The 21,284-nt window shown below is 46.7% G+C and overlaps 1 protein-coding gene across 14 annotated transcripts in view; it reads left to right on the top strand.

The window, feature by feature from the left end:
- The window catches only part of CCM2 (CCM2 scaffold protein), a 53,418-nt gene that overhangs the window by 27,637 nt on the left and 4,497 nt on the right, over positions 1-21,284 (top strand). For all 14 annotated transcript variants that reach the window (XM_005205585.4, XM_005205584.5, XM_059885470.1 and 11 more), the window contains 3 exons: positions 15,675-15,758; positions 16,257-16,440; positions 20,576-20,712. In XM_005205585.4, coding sequence (XP_005205642.1) covers positions 15,675-15,758; positions 16,257-16,440; positions 20,576-20,712 — 405 coding nt within the window. The remainder of the gene's footprint in view (positions 1-15,674; positions 15,759-16,256; positions 16,441-20,575; positions 20,713-21,284) is intronic.

Genomic DNA, 21,284 nt, shown 5'->3' with positions numbered 1-21,284 from the left:
AGTCGACACAAAAGCGTGTACATGATTATTAAAAGCCGCATTATTCATAATAGCCAGAAACTGGAAATACCCAGATGTCCTTCAGTAAGTAGATGGTTAAACAAGTGATGGACAGCCATACTGTGGAACCCTACTCAGCTGTAAAAAGGCGAGAATTACTGATTCCTTCAGCAGTTTCCAGGAATCTGCAGAGCATTAAGCTCTGTGAAGAAAAACCAATCCCCAAAGTTAGATACTGTATGATTCCCCTTTATAACATTTCTTGATATGACAGAGTTATTGAAATGGAGAACAGAGAGGACTTGCTAGGGCTTAAGGAGGAGACCAGGTCGGTGGGAAGTGGGTATGCCTGTAAAAGAGAAATGGGAGGGACCTGGTGATGGAATGTTCTGTAAATTGACCATGTAGTTAGTATCCCGGTTGTGGTCCTGTGTGATCATAGGATGTTTACCTTAGGGGGTGACACGGTGTGGTGTACAGTGGATCTCTGTGTATTCTTTCTTACAACTGCATGTGATTTATGATTATCTTAAAGGTTTTTAAAAAAATGAAAGGTTATGCATAAAGTTGTGATTTCTGTATGTCTTGGCACAGTCATGAAGTAGAATTATACGTAACAGAATGATATAAGTGCCAGGTAATGCTTAGGTAATAGCTAATCTAAATTGTGAGAGGAAAGGAAGAAGTGGGAGTGGTGGTAGAAGAGAGGTGAATCTTTCTTTGCCATAACTGGAGATCACCAGCTCCTGTCTTAAATTGATGAATCAGGCAGTAGCAACGTAAAACCTTTATTTAGAAAGTTAGTCCTAGTCCAGAAGACCCAGAGTTGCTGCCCCTAGGGAGCGGTGTATAGCGTTGCCTGGATTGGGGCCAGATTGTTCTTTGTTAATAAACACTTTGGGGGACTGTGTAACCTTTCTTTAAACTTCGCACGTGTGATACTTTGATAAAATAAAAACTGTGACAGCAACAGAGCCTGCTAGTGGTGAGGAAACTTTTACTCCCACATACTGGAGTGTGGTTCTTTATGGAAAGTATTTTGTATTTAGAATGAACATTACTAACATGAAAGTGCGGAGAAGGCAATGGCACCCCACTCCAGTACTCTTGCCTGGAAAATCGCATGGACGGAGGAGCCTGGTGGGCTGCAGTTCATGGGGTTGCTAAGAGTCAGACATGACTGAGCGACTTCACTTTCACTTTTCACTTTCATGCACTGGAGAAGGAAATGGCAACCCATTCCAGTGTTCTTGCCTGGAGAATCCCAGGGACGGGGCAGCCTGGTGGGCTGCCGTCTATGGGGTCACACAGAGTCGGACACGACTGAGGTGACTTAGCAGCAGCAGCAACATGAAAGTGAGAGGCACGTAGTAGTAGCTTTCTCTGTGTTAAATGCTTGCTGTGTACAGCAACACTGTACCATTTTAACTCTTTTTCTCCTTGAATCCCTACCCTGCCTTTTTAAAGCAGAAGCATCCTTCCTTTAGTTGCTATCCCAAGCTGACATTTGTCCTGGAGGAACACAGTGCAGTGCAGGCTTGGGCCCTGTGAACTCACACTCTGGCTTTGAATTCTGGGCCCAGCAGTGGGCACTCACATGTGTGATACCAAACCCAAACCCAGGATGCTTCCCCCACCTCACCCCGGGATGCTTCTTGGTGAAGCATTTAGAAGCATCATCAAGCATCTTGGTTTCTTAATGTGTCTTACTTACTGTATTTTTAAAAGTTAAATACATAAGTTATGGACATGATGCAAAATTTAGATGGTGAAGAGATTCCTGGTTTTCTGAAAAGAGGTTCCCTAGTCCCCACCCCCACCCCACCAGAAGGAATTCCTGGCATCAGCTTCTTGTGTGCCTCTGCAAGGGGGATTTGTCAGTACACAAGATCACACGTGTGTGTCCCCAGATGATTACCTAGTGGGTCCTTTGCACCTTGCTGTTTACAGGCAACAATGGATCGTGACATATCTTGGAAGGTTGGGGCACATAAAGCTGCCTTGTCCATTTCGCTGGCTGTGTAGTAGTCCATTATTTAGCGGAACCATATTTTTATGTAACCAGTGATCTGTTCGTACATATTTGTCTCTGTTACACACATTTTACTAACTCTCTAGGTTAAATTTGAAGTAGAATTTCTGGGTGTAAAGCTTTCTTTCTATTTTGACAGACGTTTCCAGGTTGCCCGTCGTGTAAGATTTAAGCTGGTAGACACTGTTGTCAGTCTGGGAGAATGCCTGTTATCCACACTCTAAGGAGCGACACAGTGTACATGCAGCTTTTTGATCTTTGCCAATCTGGTGGTCTTAGTTAGTTTCATCACAGTTCATACTTAGTGAAGCTGTATATCTTTTCCCAAGTCACATCTCTTAAGTGTCTTTCTGTAGCCGTTTTCCTGTTGAGTGGTTTGTGGTTTTCCATACATCTTCCCCAGCACTGAGTGTGGTTGGTAAGTTCCCCCTTCACCGGGAAGTGAGTTGTAAGTTTTCCCTGTTTGTTGCTTGTTGTTGTTCGGGGACGTCTGGGTTCTCTAAGAAGCAGAGCCTGAAACAGAGCCTGAAACTAGAGATCGTGTTGGATGATTCAGGCCATGTTCTCAGGAGAAGGGCAGGGAAGGAAGCAGGATGGGACAGAGGAAAAAGATACGTATCTGCTCACTTATGGGCATGTAAGTGGCACCTGAAGGCCACACAGGCACCTTGCTGTCCCTATTATGCAGCAGCTTCCCTACCTCCTCCTCATGACCCAGGCCAACCCTTCAGTACAATGAGGCCTTTCTCTGGTTGCTTGTCTGTGGCATCAGGAGGATACTGCAGTTTTAAGTGTACATCCCTTTTGTTTCCCCTCACAGGAGCATTTTATCAGTAGGGCCAGGCTCTCAGAACCTACAGAGCCAATAGTCTCAGGGCTGGGGGCACACGCTCCTCATGTGTGTCTCTTGGATTGATGGTGACCAGGGCCACTCCCACTGCCCTATTTTGGGCCCCCAGACCCATGCATTCTGTCCACTGGGGACCAAGTGTGGTGTAATGACTGTTGCATCCAGATGTGCCCTGCATCTCTGAAGAGATGGCATCCTTTCAGATGTCCTCTCTGGATGTGCCCCCTCCCTGAAGGGGACCTTGCTGGCCACCTGGGCCTCTGAATTTCAACAGTGTCTCAGACTGTCTCTTCCACCCACCTTGAACAGGTTTTCCTCGAAGTAAGTGATGGAATGGGATGGTGGGGTGGGACATCCCTGCAGTATCAGTGTTACCAGCTTACTCTCCGGGGCTTGGCCTCTCCTTCAGGCACTTTGTGAGACTAGAGTCCGGCTCAGAGATTGCTGCTCTGCACTGGAGCAGTGCACTCAGTGGTGGTGTCCTTTGTATACATCAGGCGGGACCCCAGTTGGCTCCCAGCAGCTCTCTTGACACTGGGAACCCCTCTACTCTAGTATCTCTGTAGGGCCTGCATACCAGCCTCGCCCTCCCATCCTCTGCCTTGCCATTTGACCATTTACAGTAAGTTACTGCCCACTGCAGTGAGCACGCCTGCCTGTGCTCCTGGTGGCTAAGAGCTGCCCTCCTGGCTTCTGCTTTCCCAGGGTCCTGTTGTCCCCCTCACTCCAGGAAAAGTGAAGTGAAAGTCGTGTCTGACTCTTTATGACCCCATGGACTCTACAGTCCATGGAATTCTCCAGCCCAGAGTACTGGAGTGGGTAGCTTTTCCCTTCTCCAGGGGATCTTTCCAACCTCCGGATCGAACCCAGGTCTCCTGCATTGCAGGTGGATTCTTTACTATCTGAGCCACAAGGGAAGCCCAAAGCCTGGTTCTAAAGCACCTCCTCCCTTCACCTCAGAACAGCCACCACAGAGCTGCCTGGTGGTGCCAGCACCTCTGCCAGCTCATTTGTTCCAGCTTGTCCTTGAGAATGGGGTGTCTTCTTAGCCCTCCCAAGAAGCAGGGGTGGTCTTGGGGTTCTGTGTCTTACACGGTAGATCCCGTCCAACAGGCCTACCTCTCGGCGTGTTTTGAAACCTTTATCCACAGTTCTGCCATCTCCATTGGGTTTAACACAGGCTTCAAGTTTGCTGAGCTCCTAAGCTGTACGAGCAGCGAGTGAGAGCCGTGTCCGGGCCCCTGACCGGGGTTAAAGTCTATGGGCAGAGCTCCATAGACAGTGCTCGTCTACATGGAGTAGTAGGGCTCCATCCGCCTCCATCTGGTACCTGCTGCTCCATCAGTGTTCAGGCTTCTCCGTTTAGTAGGACCAGCAGGTCCCAGTCCTGCTATGCTGAAATTTGACTTCAGGAACAGGTCTTTGGCTGGGAAGGGAGAGGGCAGACCCCAGGGAGAAGTATTGTCAAGAGAGTTGCCCATCCGGTGAGGCCTGTGTGTAGTTTGCAAGCAAGGCAGGTGTGTGTGTGTAGGTCTCAAGTGCATCTCCCTAGGGGTCCCCCATCCAAGTCTCAGAGTCCCTCCCTCCCATCAGCACCCATGCTCTGCCATAGGAAGCTTGTAGGTCAAGGCCAGAGAGGTGCATGTTCTAGGGAGGCTGACTTAGGCTTAAGGTACAAATGGACTTTTCTTGTATCTCATTAGCAATTATTTTTGGAAGTGCTTTCGGCTGTTTAGAGCTGAAGTGGTGAGCTCACCAGCATGCTCCTGAGTCAGCTGCAGTCTCTATAAGGGCACTAGAGAAAGCGGTGGGGATAGCCAGTGCCCAGGACAGTCCACTTTTGATCCCAGGGCTGATGGAGCTGATGTGAGTGCTCGTCAGATGTTCCCTTGGTCTCTTTTGTCCCATCACATTCATCCCTCTGAGTTCATTGGCACAGCATCCGACACCATGTCACCTCACAGCAGGTGTGGACTGGTCCCTGATTTTGGAGTCGGAGGCACTGCATGTTGGTCAGCACTGGCCAGGGAACTGCCCAGGGCAGGGTCAGATCTGTCCAGAAGGCCCACACTGTCCCATCTCGAGTTCTAGCAGGGATCAGAGCTGCTCCTTTCCTTTTTGGTAACATTTGTTTTACTAATACACGTTGTACAGTGAAAAAAATCTCAAATGAATGAGGCCTCACCTCTGTGAAGACAGTAGAATCCTTTTTGGTGATTTGTGAGCCTGAATTTGAAGCATTGTGGCACTTTGAGAAAGATGAGACTGGTGGTGACGTTGTGTCCCCCAGGCCATGTAAAGGCAGGGGCAGTTCTTGTGCAGCCATGCAGATGTAATACCGGGGCATTTTTATATGACCCCAACTTAGTTTTTTTTATTATTATTATTAAACTATTTGAATTTAAACAAAATTAGCAATTTTGGATGCTGCAAATCTAGAAGTGGTAACTAATATATAGTATAATATTGATTATAATTCAAAAAGCTTTTAGCAAATACAGTTATTGAGTAAAGCAATGAAAAGATTTTTTCATTGTGGCAAAATATGCATCACATAAAATTAACCATGTTTAAGTGTATATTTCGGTGGCAGTAAGTACATTGATATAGTTGTGCAGTCATCATCACCATCTACTTCCAGATCTTTTTAATCTTCTCAATCTGAAACCCTTCCCATTAAACAGTAACTTCCTATTCCCTCAGCCCCTGGCAACCGCCATTCTGCTTTCTGTCTCTAAATTTGACTCTTCTAGGAATGTCGTGTAAGTGGAATCATACAGTATTTGTCTTTTGTGATTGGCTTTAATTACATTTAGTATAACGTACTCAAGTTTCATCCATGTTGTAGCCTGTGTCAGAATTCTTTTTTTTTTTTTTGAGACTAAATACTATTGCATTGTATATATATTCTCTTCAGCTGTCAGTGGGCGTTGGTTTGTTTCTACCTTTTGACTATTCTGAATAATGCTGCTGTGAACATGGGCATACAAAAGTTTGTTCAGGTATCTGCTTTCTATTTTTTTTCTTTTTCTAATTGTGTTAAAATATAGCATAAAACATGCCATCTTAAGCATTTCGAAGTGTGCAGTTCCGTGGGGTTAGACGTGCGCGTGTGGCTGTGCAGCGTCACCATAATCCTTTTCATCTTGTAAATCCGAAACTGCGCCTAGTAAATAAAGACTTCCCATTCTTTCTTCCCCACAGCCCCTGGCAGCCATCTGTCTTTCTGTGTCTGTGAATTTGACCGCTCTAGAAACCTCATATTAGTGGAATCAGACGCTATTAGTCTTTCTGTGACGGACTTATTTCACTTAGCATAGTATTCTCAATTTTTACCCATGTTGTAATGTATTACAGAATTTCCTCCCTTTTTAAGGCTGAACAATATTCTAGTGTATGGATATACTTCATTTTGCTTATCCATTCATCCATCAGTAGACACTTGGGTTGCTTCCATGTTGTAGTTACTGTGAATAATGCTGCTGTGAACATGAGGGTACAAAAACCTCTTTGAGACTGTGCTTTCAATTCTTTTGGGGGATGAGGTGTGTGTGTGTGTGTGTGGAGTGGAATTGCTGGGTCATATGGTAATTCTGTTTTATATTCCCATCAACAGCGCACAGGTGTTCCAGTATCTCTACATCCTCACTAACAACTTGTTGTTTTCTGTGTGTGTGTGTGTTTTAATATTTATTTGGTTGTGCTGGGTCTTGGTTGGGGCACATGGGATCTTTGATTTGCGTTGTGGCCTGCGAGCTCTTGGCTGTGGCACGTGGGATCTAGTTCCCCAATCAGGGGTGGAACCCGGGCCCCTGCGTTGGGAGCTTGAAGTCTTTGCCACTGGACCACCAGGGAGGCCCTTTGTTTCTTTGTTTTTGTTTTTCACTAGCCATCCTAATGAGTGTGAGGCACTATCTCATTGTTGCTTTGATTGTATGTATCTAATGACTGGTGATCTTGAGCATCTTTTCATGTGCTCACTGGACATTTGTGTACCTTCTTTGTGGCTTCTCTGGTGGCTCAGTGGTAAAGAATCTACCAGTGGAGGAGACATAGGTTTGGTCCCTGGGCCAGGAAGATCCCCTGAAGTAGGAAATGACAACCCACTCCAGTATTCTTGCCTGGAAAACTCCATGGACAGAGGAGCCTGGTGGTCTACAGTCCATGAGGTTGCAGAGTCAGACACAGCTGAGTGATTGAGCATGCCGCACACACGTCTTCGTTGGAGAAAAGTCTATTCAGGTCCTTTGCCCATTTGGCATCAGATGTCTTTTGTTGAGTTTTAGGAGTTCTCTTGTCAGATAGATGATTTGCAGATATTTTCTTCCATTCTGCTGGTTGCTGTTTTACTCTGGATAGTATCTTTTAATGTACAAAATTTCAAAGTCTGTCTGTTTTTCCCTTTATTGCCTGTTCCGTTGGTGTCATAACCAAGAAGTCATTGCCAAATCCAATATCACAAAGCTTTTGCCCTATGTTTTCTTCTAAGAGTTTAATGTCTGCTTGGAATTCTTTTACATGTGTATCCAGAAGTGGACTTGCTGCATCAAAGGTTAATTCTGTGTTTTATTAAGTTATGACCATACTGTTTTCCATATTGACTGAACCATTTTACATTCCCACCAGCGGTGTGCAAGCATTCCAGTTTCTCCATGTCCTCAGCAACGTATTATTTTCTGTTTTGAGACTAGCCCTTTCAGATGGGTGTGAAGTAATATCTCATTGTGGTTTTGATTTGCATTTCCCTAATTACTAGTGATATTGAGAATCCTTTTGTGTGTTGGCCATCTGTATATCACCTTTGGAGAAATGCCTATTTAAGTCTGTTGCCTATTTTTAAATCAGGTTGTTAGTTTTTTGTTGTGGAGTTACAGTTCTTTGTATATTCTGGGTATTAACTTCTTGTCAGATATCTGATTGCAGTTATTTTCTCCCATTGGGTAGGTTGCCTTTGGACTTGGTTGATTGTGTCCTTTGATATTTAATATTTATATTTTGATGTACAGAGTTTTAAATTTTGATGAAGTCTGATTTATTATATTTTTTTTCTTGCTGCCTATGCTTCCCCCCCCCCCCCATTAAAAGTTTTTCTTAAATTGTGGTAAAATGCACATAACGTAAAATTTACCATCTTCACCATTTAAAAAAAAATAATTTATTTATTAAAAAAAATAATTTATTTATTTTAATTAGAGGCTAATTACTTTACAATATTGTATTGGTTTTGCCATACTGTCTTAACCATTTTTAAGTGTACAGTTGAATGGGTTTTGTTTTTTGAATAGTTTTGACATTCACATTGCTGTGCACCCTTTACTACCATTCATGTTCGGAATTGTTTTCACCTTGCCATACTGGCACTCTGTACCTGTTAAACAGTAACCCTATGTCTCCTTGGCCGCAGCGTCTGGCAGCCACCGTTCTACTGTCTGTCTCTGTGAATTTGACCACTCTAGGTACTTCATATAAGTGGAATCATGTAGTGTTTGCCTCTTTGTGCCTGGGTTTATCCGCCTTGTTGGAAGGACTGATGTTGAAGCTGAAACTCCAATACTTTGTCCACCTGATGCGAAGAGCTGACTCATTTGAAAAGACCCTGATGCTGGGAAAAATTGAGGGCAGGAGGAGAAGGGGACAACAGAGGATGAGATGGTTGGATGGCATCATCGACTCAATGGACATGAGTTTGGGTAAACTCTGGGCGTTGGTGATGGACAGGGAGGCCTGGCGTGCTGGGGTTGCAAAGAGTCAGACATGACTGAGTGGCTGAACTGAACTGAACTTATCCATGTTGTAGCATGTGTCAGAATTTCCTTTTTAACAATGAGTAATATCCCATTGTTTATAACACATTGGGTTTATCCATTCTTCTGCCAAGAATTGAGGTGTTTCCACGTTTTGTTATTGCCTGTGCTTTTGGTATCATAGCCAATAAATCACTGCCACATCCAATGCCGTGAAGCTGCTTTTCTTTATGTTTTCTTCTAAGAGTCTTAGAGTTTCAGGTCTTAAATTTAGGTGTTTGATCCATTTGAGTTAATTTTTGTATATGGTGTTAGGTGAGGGCCCAACTTTATTCTTTGTGTGTGGAATGTTGTTTTCTCAGTACCATTTGTTGAAAAGATTGTCCTTTTCCCATTGAATGGTCTTGGTCCCTGTGTCGGAGATCAACTGATACTGTGTGTGCAGGTTTATTTCTGACTCTCTGTTCTATTTCATTGCTTTGTATGTCTGTCTTTATGCCAGTTCCTCAGTATTGGTTATTGTGGCTTTGTAGTAAGACTTCACTATTGGTTATTGTGGCTTTGTAGTAAGACTTGTGGAGAAGGCGATGGCACCCCACTCCAGTACTCTTGGCTGGAAAATCTCACGGACAGAGGAGCCTGGTAGGCTGCAGTCCATGGGGTCACTAAGAGTCAAACAGGACTGAGCGACTTCACTTTCACTTTCATGCATTGGAGAAGGAAATGGCAACCCATTCCAGTGTTCTTGCCTGGAGAATCCCAGGGACGGAGGAGCCTGGTGGGCTGCCGTCTCTGGGGTCGCACAGAGTCAGACACGACTGAAGCGACTTAGCAGCAGCAGCAGCAGCAGTAAGACTTGAAATCAGGAAATGTGAGGATAGATATGCAAGGGTCTGCATGTGGTTTACATGAGCACATAAGAAGAGGATGGAAAGACCTCTGCTAACTGTACATCTGTAGAAACGTTCTGGAGTGTTCACTTGTGACACGCTAAGTATGAGCCAGTAATTAGATGTGCCGCTTATTTATTTCTAAACTGCTCTATCAGAGGAGTGGATTCTCGGCCCTGTAGAGTGGGGAAATAAATACACAGTTTGAAATGAAGTGAGGTGAAAGTCGCTCAGTCGTGTCTGACTCTTTGCGACCCCATGGACTGTACAGTCCATGGAATTCTCCAGGTCAGAATACTGGGATGGGTAGCCTTTCTCTTCTCCAGGGGATCTTCCCAACCCAGGGATCAAACCCAGGTCTCCCGATTGCAGGTGGATTCTTTACCAGCTGAGCCACAGAGGAATCCCAAGAATACTGGAGTGAGTAGCCTATCCCTTCTCCAGTGGATCGTCCTGACCCAGAAATCAAACCGAGGTCTCTGGCGTTGCAGGCGGATTCTTTACCAACTGAGCTATCATGGAAGCCCCAATACAGAGTTTAGTTTTATTTTCTGTCCCTCACCCCCACCTTAGAAAGGATAAACTCTAAAACTTTTCAGAATAAGTATGCATTTCCTTATGGAGTTCCCCAGCACTCACTGAACAGCTTTTGGAAGCAGCTTTTCTGAAGTTTAGTGGAACTGACTGCTTAGATTCAGCCTCTGTCTGCCACTGTGCCCTGTGTGAGCTTCTGCTAGTTCCTCTCCTCTCTGTGCCAGTTTTCTTTTTTGCGTGGGCAGGTGGTTGCCAGGCACAGCAGTTGGTGAACTGACTCAAGCTTCTGTGTTTACCTTCCTTGCATTTGATAATCCCCAGAGTGACCTGCCTGCTTGGTTCCCCGGTCAGAGAGGCATCTGCAAACAAAGTTTGATTTCTTTCCTCCCAATCTATACCTTTTATTTCCCTCTCTTGTCCTATTCCATCAGCTAGGACTTCCAATACAGTATTGAAAAGCAGTGGTGAAAGGGGACATTGTGTCCTTGTTCTGATCTTAGGCCATCTTAGAACTTCTTACCATTAAGTATTGATATTAACTGTAGGGATTTTGTACATGCTCTTTATCAGGTTGAGGAAATTCCCCTTTGTTTCAAGTTTGCTTAGTTTTTGTTATGAATGAATATTAGATGTCATCAGATGCTTTTTCTGCATTTGTTTGATATTACGATTTTTCTTCTTCAGCCTGTTAATGTGATAGATCACATTAAATGATTTTGAATGTAGAGTCAACTTTGCATACCTTGGATAAATACCACTTGCTTTTGGTGTATAACTCTTTAAACATTGGATTGGATTTGCCAATATTTTGTTGAGGATTTTTTTAATCTCTTTATGAGAAATATTGATCTTTCCTTTCTTACAGTATCTTTGGTTTTGGTACTAAGGTAAAGCTGCCTCATAGAATGGGTTAGGGAGTATTTTCTCTGTTTTTGTTTTCTGGAAGAGTATAGAAACTTGATATAATTTCTTCCTTAAATAAATATTAAGTTGAATTCACCAGGGAACCTGTCTTGGCCTGATACTTTCTGTTTTAGAAGTTATTATTGATTCAGTTTCTTTAATAACTCATACCTGTTCACATTATCCATTTCTTCTTGTGTGAATTTTGGTAGATTGTGTCTTTCGAGGAATTCCACTGGGATCTGAGAGCATAACTTTATATGGTTTCTATTCTCTTAAATTTATTTAGGTGTGTTTTATGGCCCAGAATGTGTTCCATCCTGGTGAATGTTCATGTAAACTGGAAATGAAAGTATATTCTTTTGAATGATGTTGTTGGATGAAGTAGTCTGTTGATGTTAGTTATATTCAGTTGATTGAGAAGGTTGAGTTCGCCTTCATCCTTAATCATTTTCTGCCTGCTGGATCTGTCCGTTTGTGAGAGGAGGTGGGTGCTGAAGTCTTTGATTGTATTAGTTGATTCATCTGTTTCTCCCTGTAGTTCTCAGTTTTTGCCTCATGTGAATTTTAAGCTCTGTTATCAGGTGCACATACATTAAGGATTGTTATGTGTTAGTGAAATTACTTCATTTTATTTTATGTATTTAACACCTGTCCTTAAAGTGGGTTTCTTGTAGACAAAAGATAGTTGTGTTTTGAATTTTTTTAGAATCTGACAGTTTTTGTTTTTTAATTGGTATATTGAGACGGTTCACACTTTAAGTGATTGTTGATATCAGTGGATTAATATTTACCATATTTTTAATTATTTCCTGTTTGTTCTTGTTTTTTGTTTGGTCTTCCACCTTTTTGTTTTTTCCGGTTGCACTAGGTCTTCGTTGCTTTGTGCAGGCTTTCTCTGCTTCATTGCTTTGTGGAGGGATTCCCTGATGGCTCAGATGGTAAAGCATCTGCCTGCAATGTGGGAGACCCGGGTTTAATCCCCAGGTCGGGAAGATCCCCTGGAGAAGGACATGGCAACCCACTCCAGTACTCTTGCCTGGAGAATCCCATGGACGGAGGAGCCTGGTGGGCTGCAGTCCATGGGGTCGCAGAGTCAGACAGGCCTGAGCGACTTCACTTTGACTTTTCTCTAGTTGCAGTGAGCAGGGGCTGCTGTCCACAGCAGTGCTCATGCTTCGCCTTGCAGTGGTTCCTCTTGCTGTGGAGCACAGGCTCTGGGGCGCGCGGGCTTCAGGAGTTGCAGCACACGGGCCTTAGAGCAGAGGCTCAGTAGTTGTGGCACACGGGCTTAGTTGCTTTGCGGCATGTGGAATCTTCCCAGACCAGGGATTGAACCCGTGTCCCCTGCATTGGCAGGCAAATTTCTATCCACTGCACAACCAGGGAAGTCCCCTTTATATGGTTTTATTTGGGCATTTTGTATGATTCCATAGTTTCTCCTGTCTTAACGTATCAGTTTTACTTCTTTATGAATACTTTTAGTGGTTGCCCAAGGGTTTGCAGAATACATTTATATCTAATTTAGATCCAGTTTCAAATAACAGTACCTTGCTTCACAGGTGGTGCAGATACCTCATAACCAAATATTCCCAGTTCCTCCCTCTGTCCCATATAATGTGCTGCCATTCATTTCACTTTTCCCTAAGCTATAATCATTGAATACCTCTTACAATCTTTGTTTTGAACAAACTGTTATTTCTTAGGTCAGTTACAATTAAAAAAGTAGAAGGTATTATTTTACCTTTGTGTATTTCTTCTCTTATTTTTTTTCCTTGAAATAGATCAGTTGCTGACCAAATCATTTCCCTTTTCTCCGAATAAGTTCTCATTTCTTGCCAAGTACTCATGAAATCCCCCAATTTTTGTTTGTCTGAGAAAATCTTGATTTCTCTTTCGCTTTTGAAGTTTCACCAGATACAGAAGTGTAGGTTGGTGGGTTTTTCTTTCAGTGCTTTAGTATCTCACTCTTCTGTTGCTTGCATGGTTTCTGAGGACAAGTTTGATACAGTTGTTGCTATATTATTATTCTTGTTTCTTTGTAGGTAAGGTGCTATTTGCTGTTTTCTTGTGGCTTCAGGGTTTTCTCTGTCTTTGATTTTTTTTTTTTTTTTGCAGTTTGAATATGATATGCCTAGGTGCAGTTTTTTGGTTTTGTTTTTCGTTTTGCTGTTTATCCTGCTTGATGTCCTCTGAGCTTGCTGGGTCTGTGGTTTTGGTGTTGAGGAAATTCTCAGCCATTATCACTTCAGGTATTTCTCGTGTTTCTTTCTTTTTTAGCTGTGCCATGCAACTGGTGGGATCTTAGGTCCTCGATCAGGGATCAAACCTGGGCCCTCCGACAGTAGAAGTGCAGAGTCCTAACCATTGGACCACCAGGGAAGTCCCTTCCTGTGTTTTTTCCCTCTCCTTTTTCTGGTAGTCCCATTGCACATTTATTATTTATACCTTTTGTAATTTTCTGCTTTTGAATATTCTGTTCCGTTTTTGTTTGTTTTTTCCTCCCCCACCCCCAATTTCCTTTTCAGTTTTGAGACTTTTTACTGACATATCTCTGAGCGCATTGGTTTTTCTCTTGTCTGTGTCCATTTGCTGATGAACCCATCAAAAACATTTTTCATTTCTGTTGTACTGTTTTTGGTTTTTAACATTTCCCCTCGATTTTTTTAGAATTTCTGTCTCTTTGCTTACATTGCCCATCAGCTCTTGGATGATGTTCACTTAATTATAGCCCTTAGCATATTAATCGTGAAAGTATTAGTTGCCACCATGAGGTTGCAAAGAGTCAGACTACAGGCTACAGGTCTGTAGCCTGCCAAGCTGCTCTGTCCATGGAATTCTCCAGGAAAGAATATTGGAGTGGGTTGCCATTCCCTTCTCCAGGGAATCTTCCTGATCCAGGGATCGAACCTGAGTCTCCCACATTGCAGATTTGTTACCATCTGAGCCACCAGGCTAAGTAATTGTTAGTCACTCGGTTGTGTCTGACTCTTTGCGACCCCATGGACTGTAACCTGCCATGCTTCTTTGTCCGTAGAATTCTCCAGGCAAGAATACTGGAGTTACTAATCATAGATGTTTTAAATTCCTGGTCTGATCACTCCAAAACCTCTGCTATATCTGAGTCTGATTCTGATGCTTGCCTTGTCTGTTCAGTGTTTTTTTGCCTTAGCATGCCTTGTAATTTTTTGTTGAAAGCTGGGTGTGGTGATTCAGGTGAGAGGAGCTGAGGTAAAGAGGTGAGGCTGTGTATTTATGTGGCCAGGAATTAGGCTGTGTTTACTGTTGGCTGCAGCTGTGTGCTATTAAAAGGGTCCGATACATGTCATCTCCTGTTGTACAGGCGCCCGTGGATGCAGTGGGGCTGCTGGGGAGGGGAGCGCACTAGCCCTCTGATGAGTAGGTCTCTGTTGTCCTGTGAGCTTGTGCCCCTGGGCTGTGACCGTCACACACATGTCTTATTTAGGAGGGACAGAGCTGCTGGGGGGCTGGAGTTGGTGTTTACCTTTCCCCAGGTGGGTCAGGCCGTGGTCAAATAGTTTTCCTTGAAAAAAGACCCTTGTTGAAGAGAGCAAATTACTGGTCATAGCTGGAAGTGGTTTCTTCCCCCCACCCCACCAGAAGCTGCAGACAACTTCTGAGAATCCTGGCTAGGGGGGCCTCCTGGAGGTAGAGCTTAAGTAAACCTGGGACCCTGTATGACTGGCCCCAGAGTTTTGTCTTAAGCTCGTCCATGCCCACGTCCAGCCTTTTGTCAGCCCCCTTCCAATGCGCCTGCCCACCTGGCCCCTGCAGCTTCTCCCTGGGGGCTGTGATTCTCTGTCCCCTGTTGCTCTCTCCATTTTTGGGGGAAGCAATTTGTGACCTCATTCTCTGATGGATCTGAGAAGACATGTTCATTTGTTCAGCTCTTTTCTCTTGAGAACAGTAGTGACGACTTTACATGTGGAACCAGATACACAAAGTCCATTGTCATCCTGTTAACAGCAACCTTAAAAACTAGAGGCTCAGAAATGTCGAGTGTAAGAGATCTATTCTTGGAGAGGAATCAGTAAAATCCATTAAAGCACATATAACACCTGTGGTAATTGGTGGTGATGTGAACACAGCTCTCACTGTGTCCACGCCATATTCAAGACCCTTGAGGTTTGTTAGCCGAGTGCTTCATGGCCTCCTGTCACTTCTTTCTCTGTGCTCATCGCTCAGCTGCCTGGCCCTTTATGATTTAATATGTTTCCTTTTTAGCAGATTGTTCAGAGCTATTGTTTTCAATTTCCAACTGTGATCCGGGAACACAAGCCATCCTTGTCTTATCCTTTTATTTTTTTATCTTTTGGCCACACCTTGTGGCTTGTAGGATTGAACCAGGGCCCCTGCAGTGGAAGCCTGGAGTCCTAACCACTGGATTGCCAGGGAATTCTCTTATCTGCCTTTTTAGAATACAAATTCCACCAAACTAGTTTTGAGGTGTCCTTTGCAGGACTTTGATGACAACATTGATGCAGTGTGGTGGGAAGCGTGGGAGTGTCCTCCTTAGCCAGTAGAGATTTTACTAAAAATTTGGAGCATGCTGCCTAGAGGAGGCCCCCACTGCGAGCTGGGACTACGGCCAACCAGCCTGTGGTGGGAATATACAAGGCTTTTGCGATGTTCTATGGCCCTTGATGGTGTTGGCTCATCTTCCCTTGCTCATGGCACTTCCTCTTTCCACTTTCTTTCAGTATTTAGGTCAGTTAACGTCCATACCAGGATACCTGAATCCTTCCAGTAGGACCGAAATCCTGCATTTCATAGACAATGCAAAGGTAACCCTTCTGCCTGACAGCCTGCTCTACCCCCATCCCTGACCTCTGACCCTCAGCCTGCTCCACCTCATAACCCTGACCTCTGACCCTTGTTTTCTGACACCAACTCTTGGCCCTCTGACCCTGGGCCTTTATGACCATGAGGGGTGACCCAGTCCTATCACATTAAGGGTGCACTTGGTCCCTGGCCTTATTTTTCCTCAGCCTGCGTATTAACTTTTATTCTCCAGGCTTGCTCCTTGTGGTTTTGGACTATTTTCAAAATTCATGTTTTCAAGATATCCAAACCACACCCCACAGGTCTGAATCTAAAGGCAGTTCCAGAAGAATTCTCCATGTGGTTTGAACACAGCAGTATCCCGGGAGCAAGCATGGGAGTGGCACCCTGCTTGTCAGCGTTGGCTATGTGGGTTGCGTGCGCCACACATGGTGCAGGGTCCTAGGGGAGCCCGTGGCCCTGTGTTCCCTGTGTTTCTGATGCAGTGTGGTTCCTTCCAGAGAGCCCACCAGCTCCCCGGACACCTGACCCAGGAGCATGACGCTGTGATCAGTCTGTCTGCCTACAACGTCAAGCTGGCCTGGAGGGACGGGGAGGACACCATCCTCAGGGTCCCCATCCATGACATTGCCGCTGTGTCCTATGTGCGAGATGACGCCTCACACCTGGTGGTCCTGAAGACAGGTATGACCGGGGGCGGGGTCAGGAGGGTCCTTGCCAGAAGCAGCCCCCACCTCTGTCCTGAGGCGTGCATTGTAGATTTCATGGCACTCTGGAGACAAGTTTCTACAATGTTGGGTCAGCCAGTTGCTGCCCGCTGTGCCTGGGAACTAGCCCTCTCTCCAGAGCAGGGCAGTGACCCAGGAGGCTGTGGTCTCTGGGTCCTGAGCTCAGCCACTGTCACTCGGTGCAGCCCCCTTTGGGGATGCTGGAGTGGCCTCTGGCACCCAGGCCTAGTAGACACCCTGGGCGCAGGCAGCTCCAGAGGCTGAGGGTGGGGCCTTAGCTCAGCCTAATCAACATTCAGGCCCTCCTTTGGCCACACAGCCTTCCCAGTGCTGGCAGTGCAGGGAGGAGACCCGACCAGCAAGGAGCTCTTGGTCTGTGAGACGCTCTGAGCGTGTCCTTGTAGGAGAACCCGAGAGCCATCAGTCCCCGTCACCCAGCCCACTCCCCTCGCCTGATGAGGATACAGTACCACCTTACTTGGCACTTCCTGACAAGCTGTCTGTCGGGGTCTAGAACCTCTGCCCCGGCATTAGTCCCTGAGAAGTGAGGAGAGAAATCACGGTTCACTCATGCCATGCCCTTCCCAGGTGGGTTCTCAGGTTGTCACTGTAGCATGGACGCCATCCCTGGGCTCCTTTAGGCACTGGCAATGGCTGGGTTGCACCCTGGAGTTGTTCATTTTCAGGGGGCTGGTGGCGGTGTATGAGGGTGGCCAGCTGGATCAGCCTGGGCCACACACTGCTTTGGCCAGTGCAGAGGGAAGGTTGTGTTTCTGCTTGACGTAGGTAGTCCACAGGGATCTGAGGGCTTATAAGAGCCAGGGCCCCGAGGAGCTTTCTCATTACTGACCCCTTGAGCTTCAAGGAAGTTCATATTAAAGGGCCCGTGAATCTGGTGGGGATGCGGCAGGCCACCGGCACAGGTAATGGGAAGGTTTTTTGAAGGTGGCTGCTGGAGTGTATCATAGTCCCTTGACTTTGTATGGCTGTGGCTTAGTGTCCCCCGCAGAGTCACACACACACACACCACACGTACTCACTGCACATACTTGGTGCACCCATCCACACACACTCATTCACATGCACTCACGTGCTCAGGTCCCACACACACTCACAAATGCTCACTTGTTCACACATACACACACACACTCCTATCATACTGCACTTGAGCACGGTCCCCTCTGCTCTGCTTATTCTTCATTTCCCTTCATTGTGTTCAGTAGTGTTGTTGTTGTTGCTCAGTCTCCAAGTTATGTCCGACTCTTTGCAGCCACATGAACTGCAGCACGCCAGGCTTCTCTGTCCATCACTATCTCCCTGAGTTTCCTCAGACTCGTGTCCTTTGACTCAGTGATGCCATCCAATCATCTCATCCTCTGTCACCCCTTTTCCTCTTGCCTTCTATTATTCCCAGCATCACTGTCTTTTCCAGTGAGTCAGTTCTTCACATCAGGTGACTAAAGTATTGGAGCTTCACCTTCAGCACCAGTCCTTCCAATGAATACTCAGGACTGATTTCCTTTAAGATTGACTGGTTTGATCTCCTTGCAGTCCAAGGGACTCTCAAGAGTCTCCTCTAGCACCACAGTTCAAAAGTGTCAGTTCTTTGGCATTCAGCCTTCTTTATGGTCCAACTCTCACATCCATACATGACTACTGGAAAAACCATAGTTTTGACTATTTCAGGCCTTTGTCATTAAAGTGGTGTCTTTACTTTTTAAAACACTGTCTAGGTTTGACAGCTATTCTTCCAAGGAGCAAGTGTCTGTTAATGCAGGCATTATTTTGAACAACACAAAGCTGCCAATTTTTAACCATTTTAATCTAAAAAAAAAATGCAATTTAATGTGGCTCAAACTAGTAGAAAGCATGTGGCATGAATGATCTTGTTGAGTCTCCACAAGAAACCTGTAAGGAGGATTCTGTTTCCTTCCACCTTTACCGGTGGACTCACTGGGAGCAGGTGGGTTGGGTGACTTGGCAGGGTCCCGGTTGTTAGATGGTGGCTGATTGGTTGAGGTACTGTGTAACTGCTTCCACCAGTGCTGCGAAGCACTGTGGTGACTGCTGTTCCCTGCGTGGGGACTGTCCCTGCAGGAGGCCCGTGGTATGGGGCCTCCCTGGGGACCAAGTAGTGAGGTGAGTGCTTCTGGCTGGGGGCCACAGGCCTTAGGGCTGGTGGGAGGGGAGCTAACCCCTGGGTTTCTTGTGTCCAGAACATGTGTCAGTGTTATTTGTAGAACACATTGTCTGGAAAATGAGTAACCGATTTTCTAAGAGACAGAATGAACACCACAGGAGAAGCTTTCCAAAAAGAGATGAAAGCCAGGACCCCCCAGGGTTTGAGAGCTTTCCAGTTAAAAGGAGAGTGAATTCCATTCTGTGTTCTGGAGGGCCTCCTCATTCTAGTGGCTCTTCCTGAGGGAAGTCGCCAGCCCCAGGGGCCTCCCGGTCTCCCAGAGGCACCTGTCACAGCGAGTGGCTGTGTGTGAGGTGATGCACGTGGCTGTCCTCAGCACTGGCACTGGCAGTGGTAGCTAACACTTACTAAGTGCCTCCTACATAGGGGCCTGTCTTTTATGCCTCCCCTGGCCTGGGCTGTGCTGGCCTTGGGGACAATGTTGTGTCGGGGGTCAGGGTCAGGTCTGGCTGCAGGAGGCTCTGTGTGGCAAGCATGGCTTGTGGAGATGTCTCATTAAGGGGTGTTTCTGTGGACATAGGAAAGTGGGCAGTGGATCTGAACCAGGACCTGTGGGGACAGCCTGTGGGACTGGGGATGAATGCTGCTGGGCGATTTAGAAGTAGGCTCACCGTGCGTGGCTTCAGAGCCACACACTTGCTTCCTTGGGAGCAGCCACAGCTGTGAGCCATAAAGCTATTTAAAATGTCCTAGAACACCTTGCCAGCATGGTCAGTGTAGCAGTCACTAGTGAGCAGTCTCACAGTATTCTTTGTCCTGATTCTCAAACCCTGTGGGGGCTTTTCGTTTGGGGCACAGCTCAGCGCCTGTGGCCCATGGCTGTGGGATGGTACTGCTGCTGCTGCTGCTAAGTCGCTTCAGTCGTGTCCGACTCTGTGCGACCCCATAGACGGCAGCCCACCAGGCTCCCCCGTCCCTAGGATTCTCCAGGCAAGAACACTGGAGTGGGTTGCCATTTCCTTCTCCAATGCATGAAAGTGAAAAGTGAAAGTGAAGTCGCTCAGTCGTGTCCAACTCTTAGTGACCCCATGGACTGCAGCCTACCAGGTTCCTCTGTCCATGGGGTTTTCCAGGCAAGAGTACTGGAGTGGGTTGCCATTGCCTTCTCCGGTGGGATGGTACAGTCATGTTCTAACAGTGAGATTCATGGGGCTCAGCCTCCACATGGGGTACCACCAGCCTTGCCCTACAGAGCCCTGGTCTTTGCCAGCCCATACACCCAGAGTCTGGCTGTTCCTAGCTGGGGTCCTCTCTCTCAGCACTGTCTGAGCTATGGGTGGTCTTCCTGCTGGGCTGGTCTTGCCCTGAGATATCCTGGCATCAGGGGAGCTCCAGCCTTCCCTGGCACTTCCTGCTCCCGGGTGTGTCTCCGTGGATGTGCCTGGAGCCCTGGGCCACAGCCCCCACTTCCTGCCTCAGGAATCCCCCACACGTCCTACGAGACCTTGTGTGTGAGGAGGCAGTGTGTAGTGTTAACGAATAGGTGGGTGCTCTCATGGCTAGATCCCAACCTGGGCTCTGCCTCTCATGCACCCTCAGACCCAGCCCTCTGCCCCCTCTGCCTCAGTTTCCTCATCTCCTGTCAGGATTGTGTCTTAAGACTGTCAGTAGAACTCTGTGAATACCTTCTTTTGTGAAGATCAGAAGCAGCTAAATATTCGCAGTTTCAGTCTGAGATATTCACTCTGTCTTTGGCAGAGAAGCTAGACAGTCATGTTAAGGTGGTGGTTTCGAGTGGGCAGTGGCAGGGAAGGGTGCTCTTGTGAAGGGAAGATGAGGGCGGGGGCTTGCCTGGTTCGATCTGTCCCCACCTGAGTCAGGTAGGGGCTGCCCAGAGCCTGCCGTTGAGCTCCCACATGGGCCCTAACCTGCCATGGTGTTGATTTCCCAGCCCAGGACCCTGGCATCTCCCCCAGCCAGAGTTTGTGTGCAGAAAGTTCCCGAGGCCTCACCACAGGCTCCCTGTCGGAGAGTGGAGTGGGGCCTGTGGAGGCATGCTGCCTGGTGATCCTGGCCGCGGAGAGCAAGGTGAGCAGGGTTGGCACCTGGGACCCAGGGCCTGCCCATCCCCACCCATATCCTGACTCAGCCCCACCAATAGCTTGACCAGGCTCTACCCATTCTAGCCCAAGCCCTGCCCACCACCTGACCCAGGTCCCACTGAGTCCCAGTGTGATATCTCCATGCTGGTTCCTTCTTCTCTTGGTTGGCACCCCCCTTTCCCTCCCCCATGTGGGGGCTGTTGTTTTCACACCAAGCTGTGACATTGGGGAAGACTCTGGGGGAGTGGCTTGAGCCCACCATAGAGCTGCCAGCCTCAGGGAGCCCCTTGATTGCCTTCTGTTTAATTTTCACGCCTTTAGTAAGACCAAAACACGGATGGTGGTCTTGGCAGCCTCTGATCAGTATCCCTCCTCCTCATCTCTGCCCACCTTCCACCTGAGTAGTTCTTCCTTCTTGGGCCGCCTCCTTGGCTTGTCCCCACTGGGAGCTCCTCCAGATGTTGTCCCCTGTCTCGGGGGAAGAGCCTTCCCAGATGGGACCCGCGTTGACAGCATACGTGTCAGAATGCTGTCCATGTGAACTGGCTCAGGTGCTGT

The sequence above is a fragment of the Bos taurus genome, chromosome 4, assembly GCF_002263795.3.
Source record: "Bos taurus isolate L1 Dominette 01449 registration number 42190680 breed Hereford chromosome 4, ARS-UCD2.0, whole genome shotgun sequence".
In the NCBI taxonomy this organism is placed as follows: domain Eukaryota; kingdom Metazoa; phylum Chordata; class Mammalia; order Artiodactyla; family Bovidae; genus Bos; species Bos taurus.
Note: the sequence above shows the minus strand (reverse complement) of the source record. Positions and strands in the feature narration are given on the sequence as shown.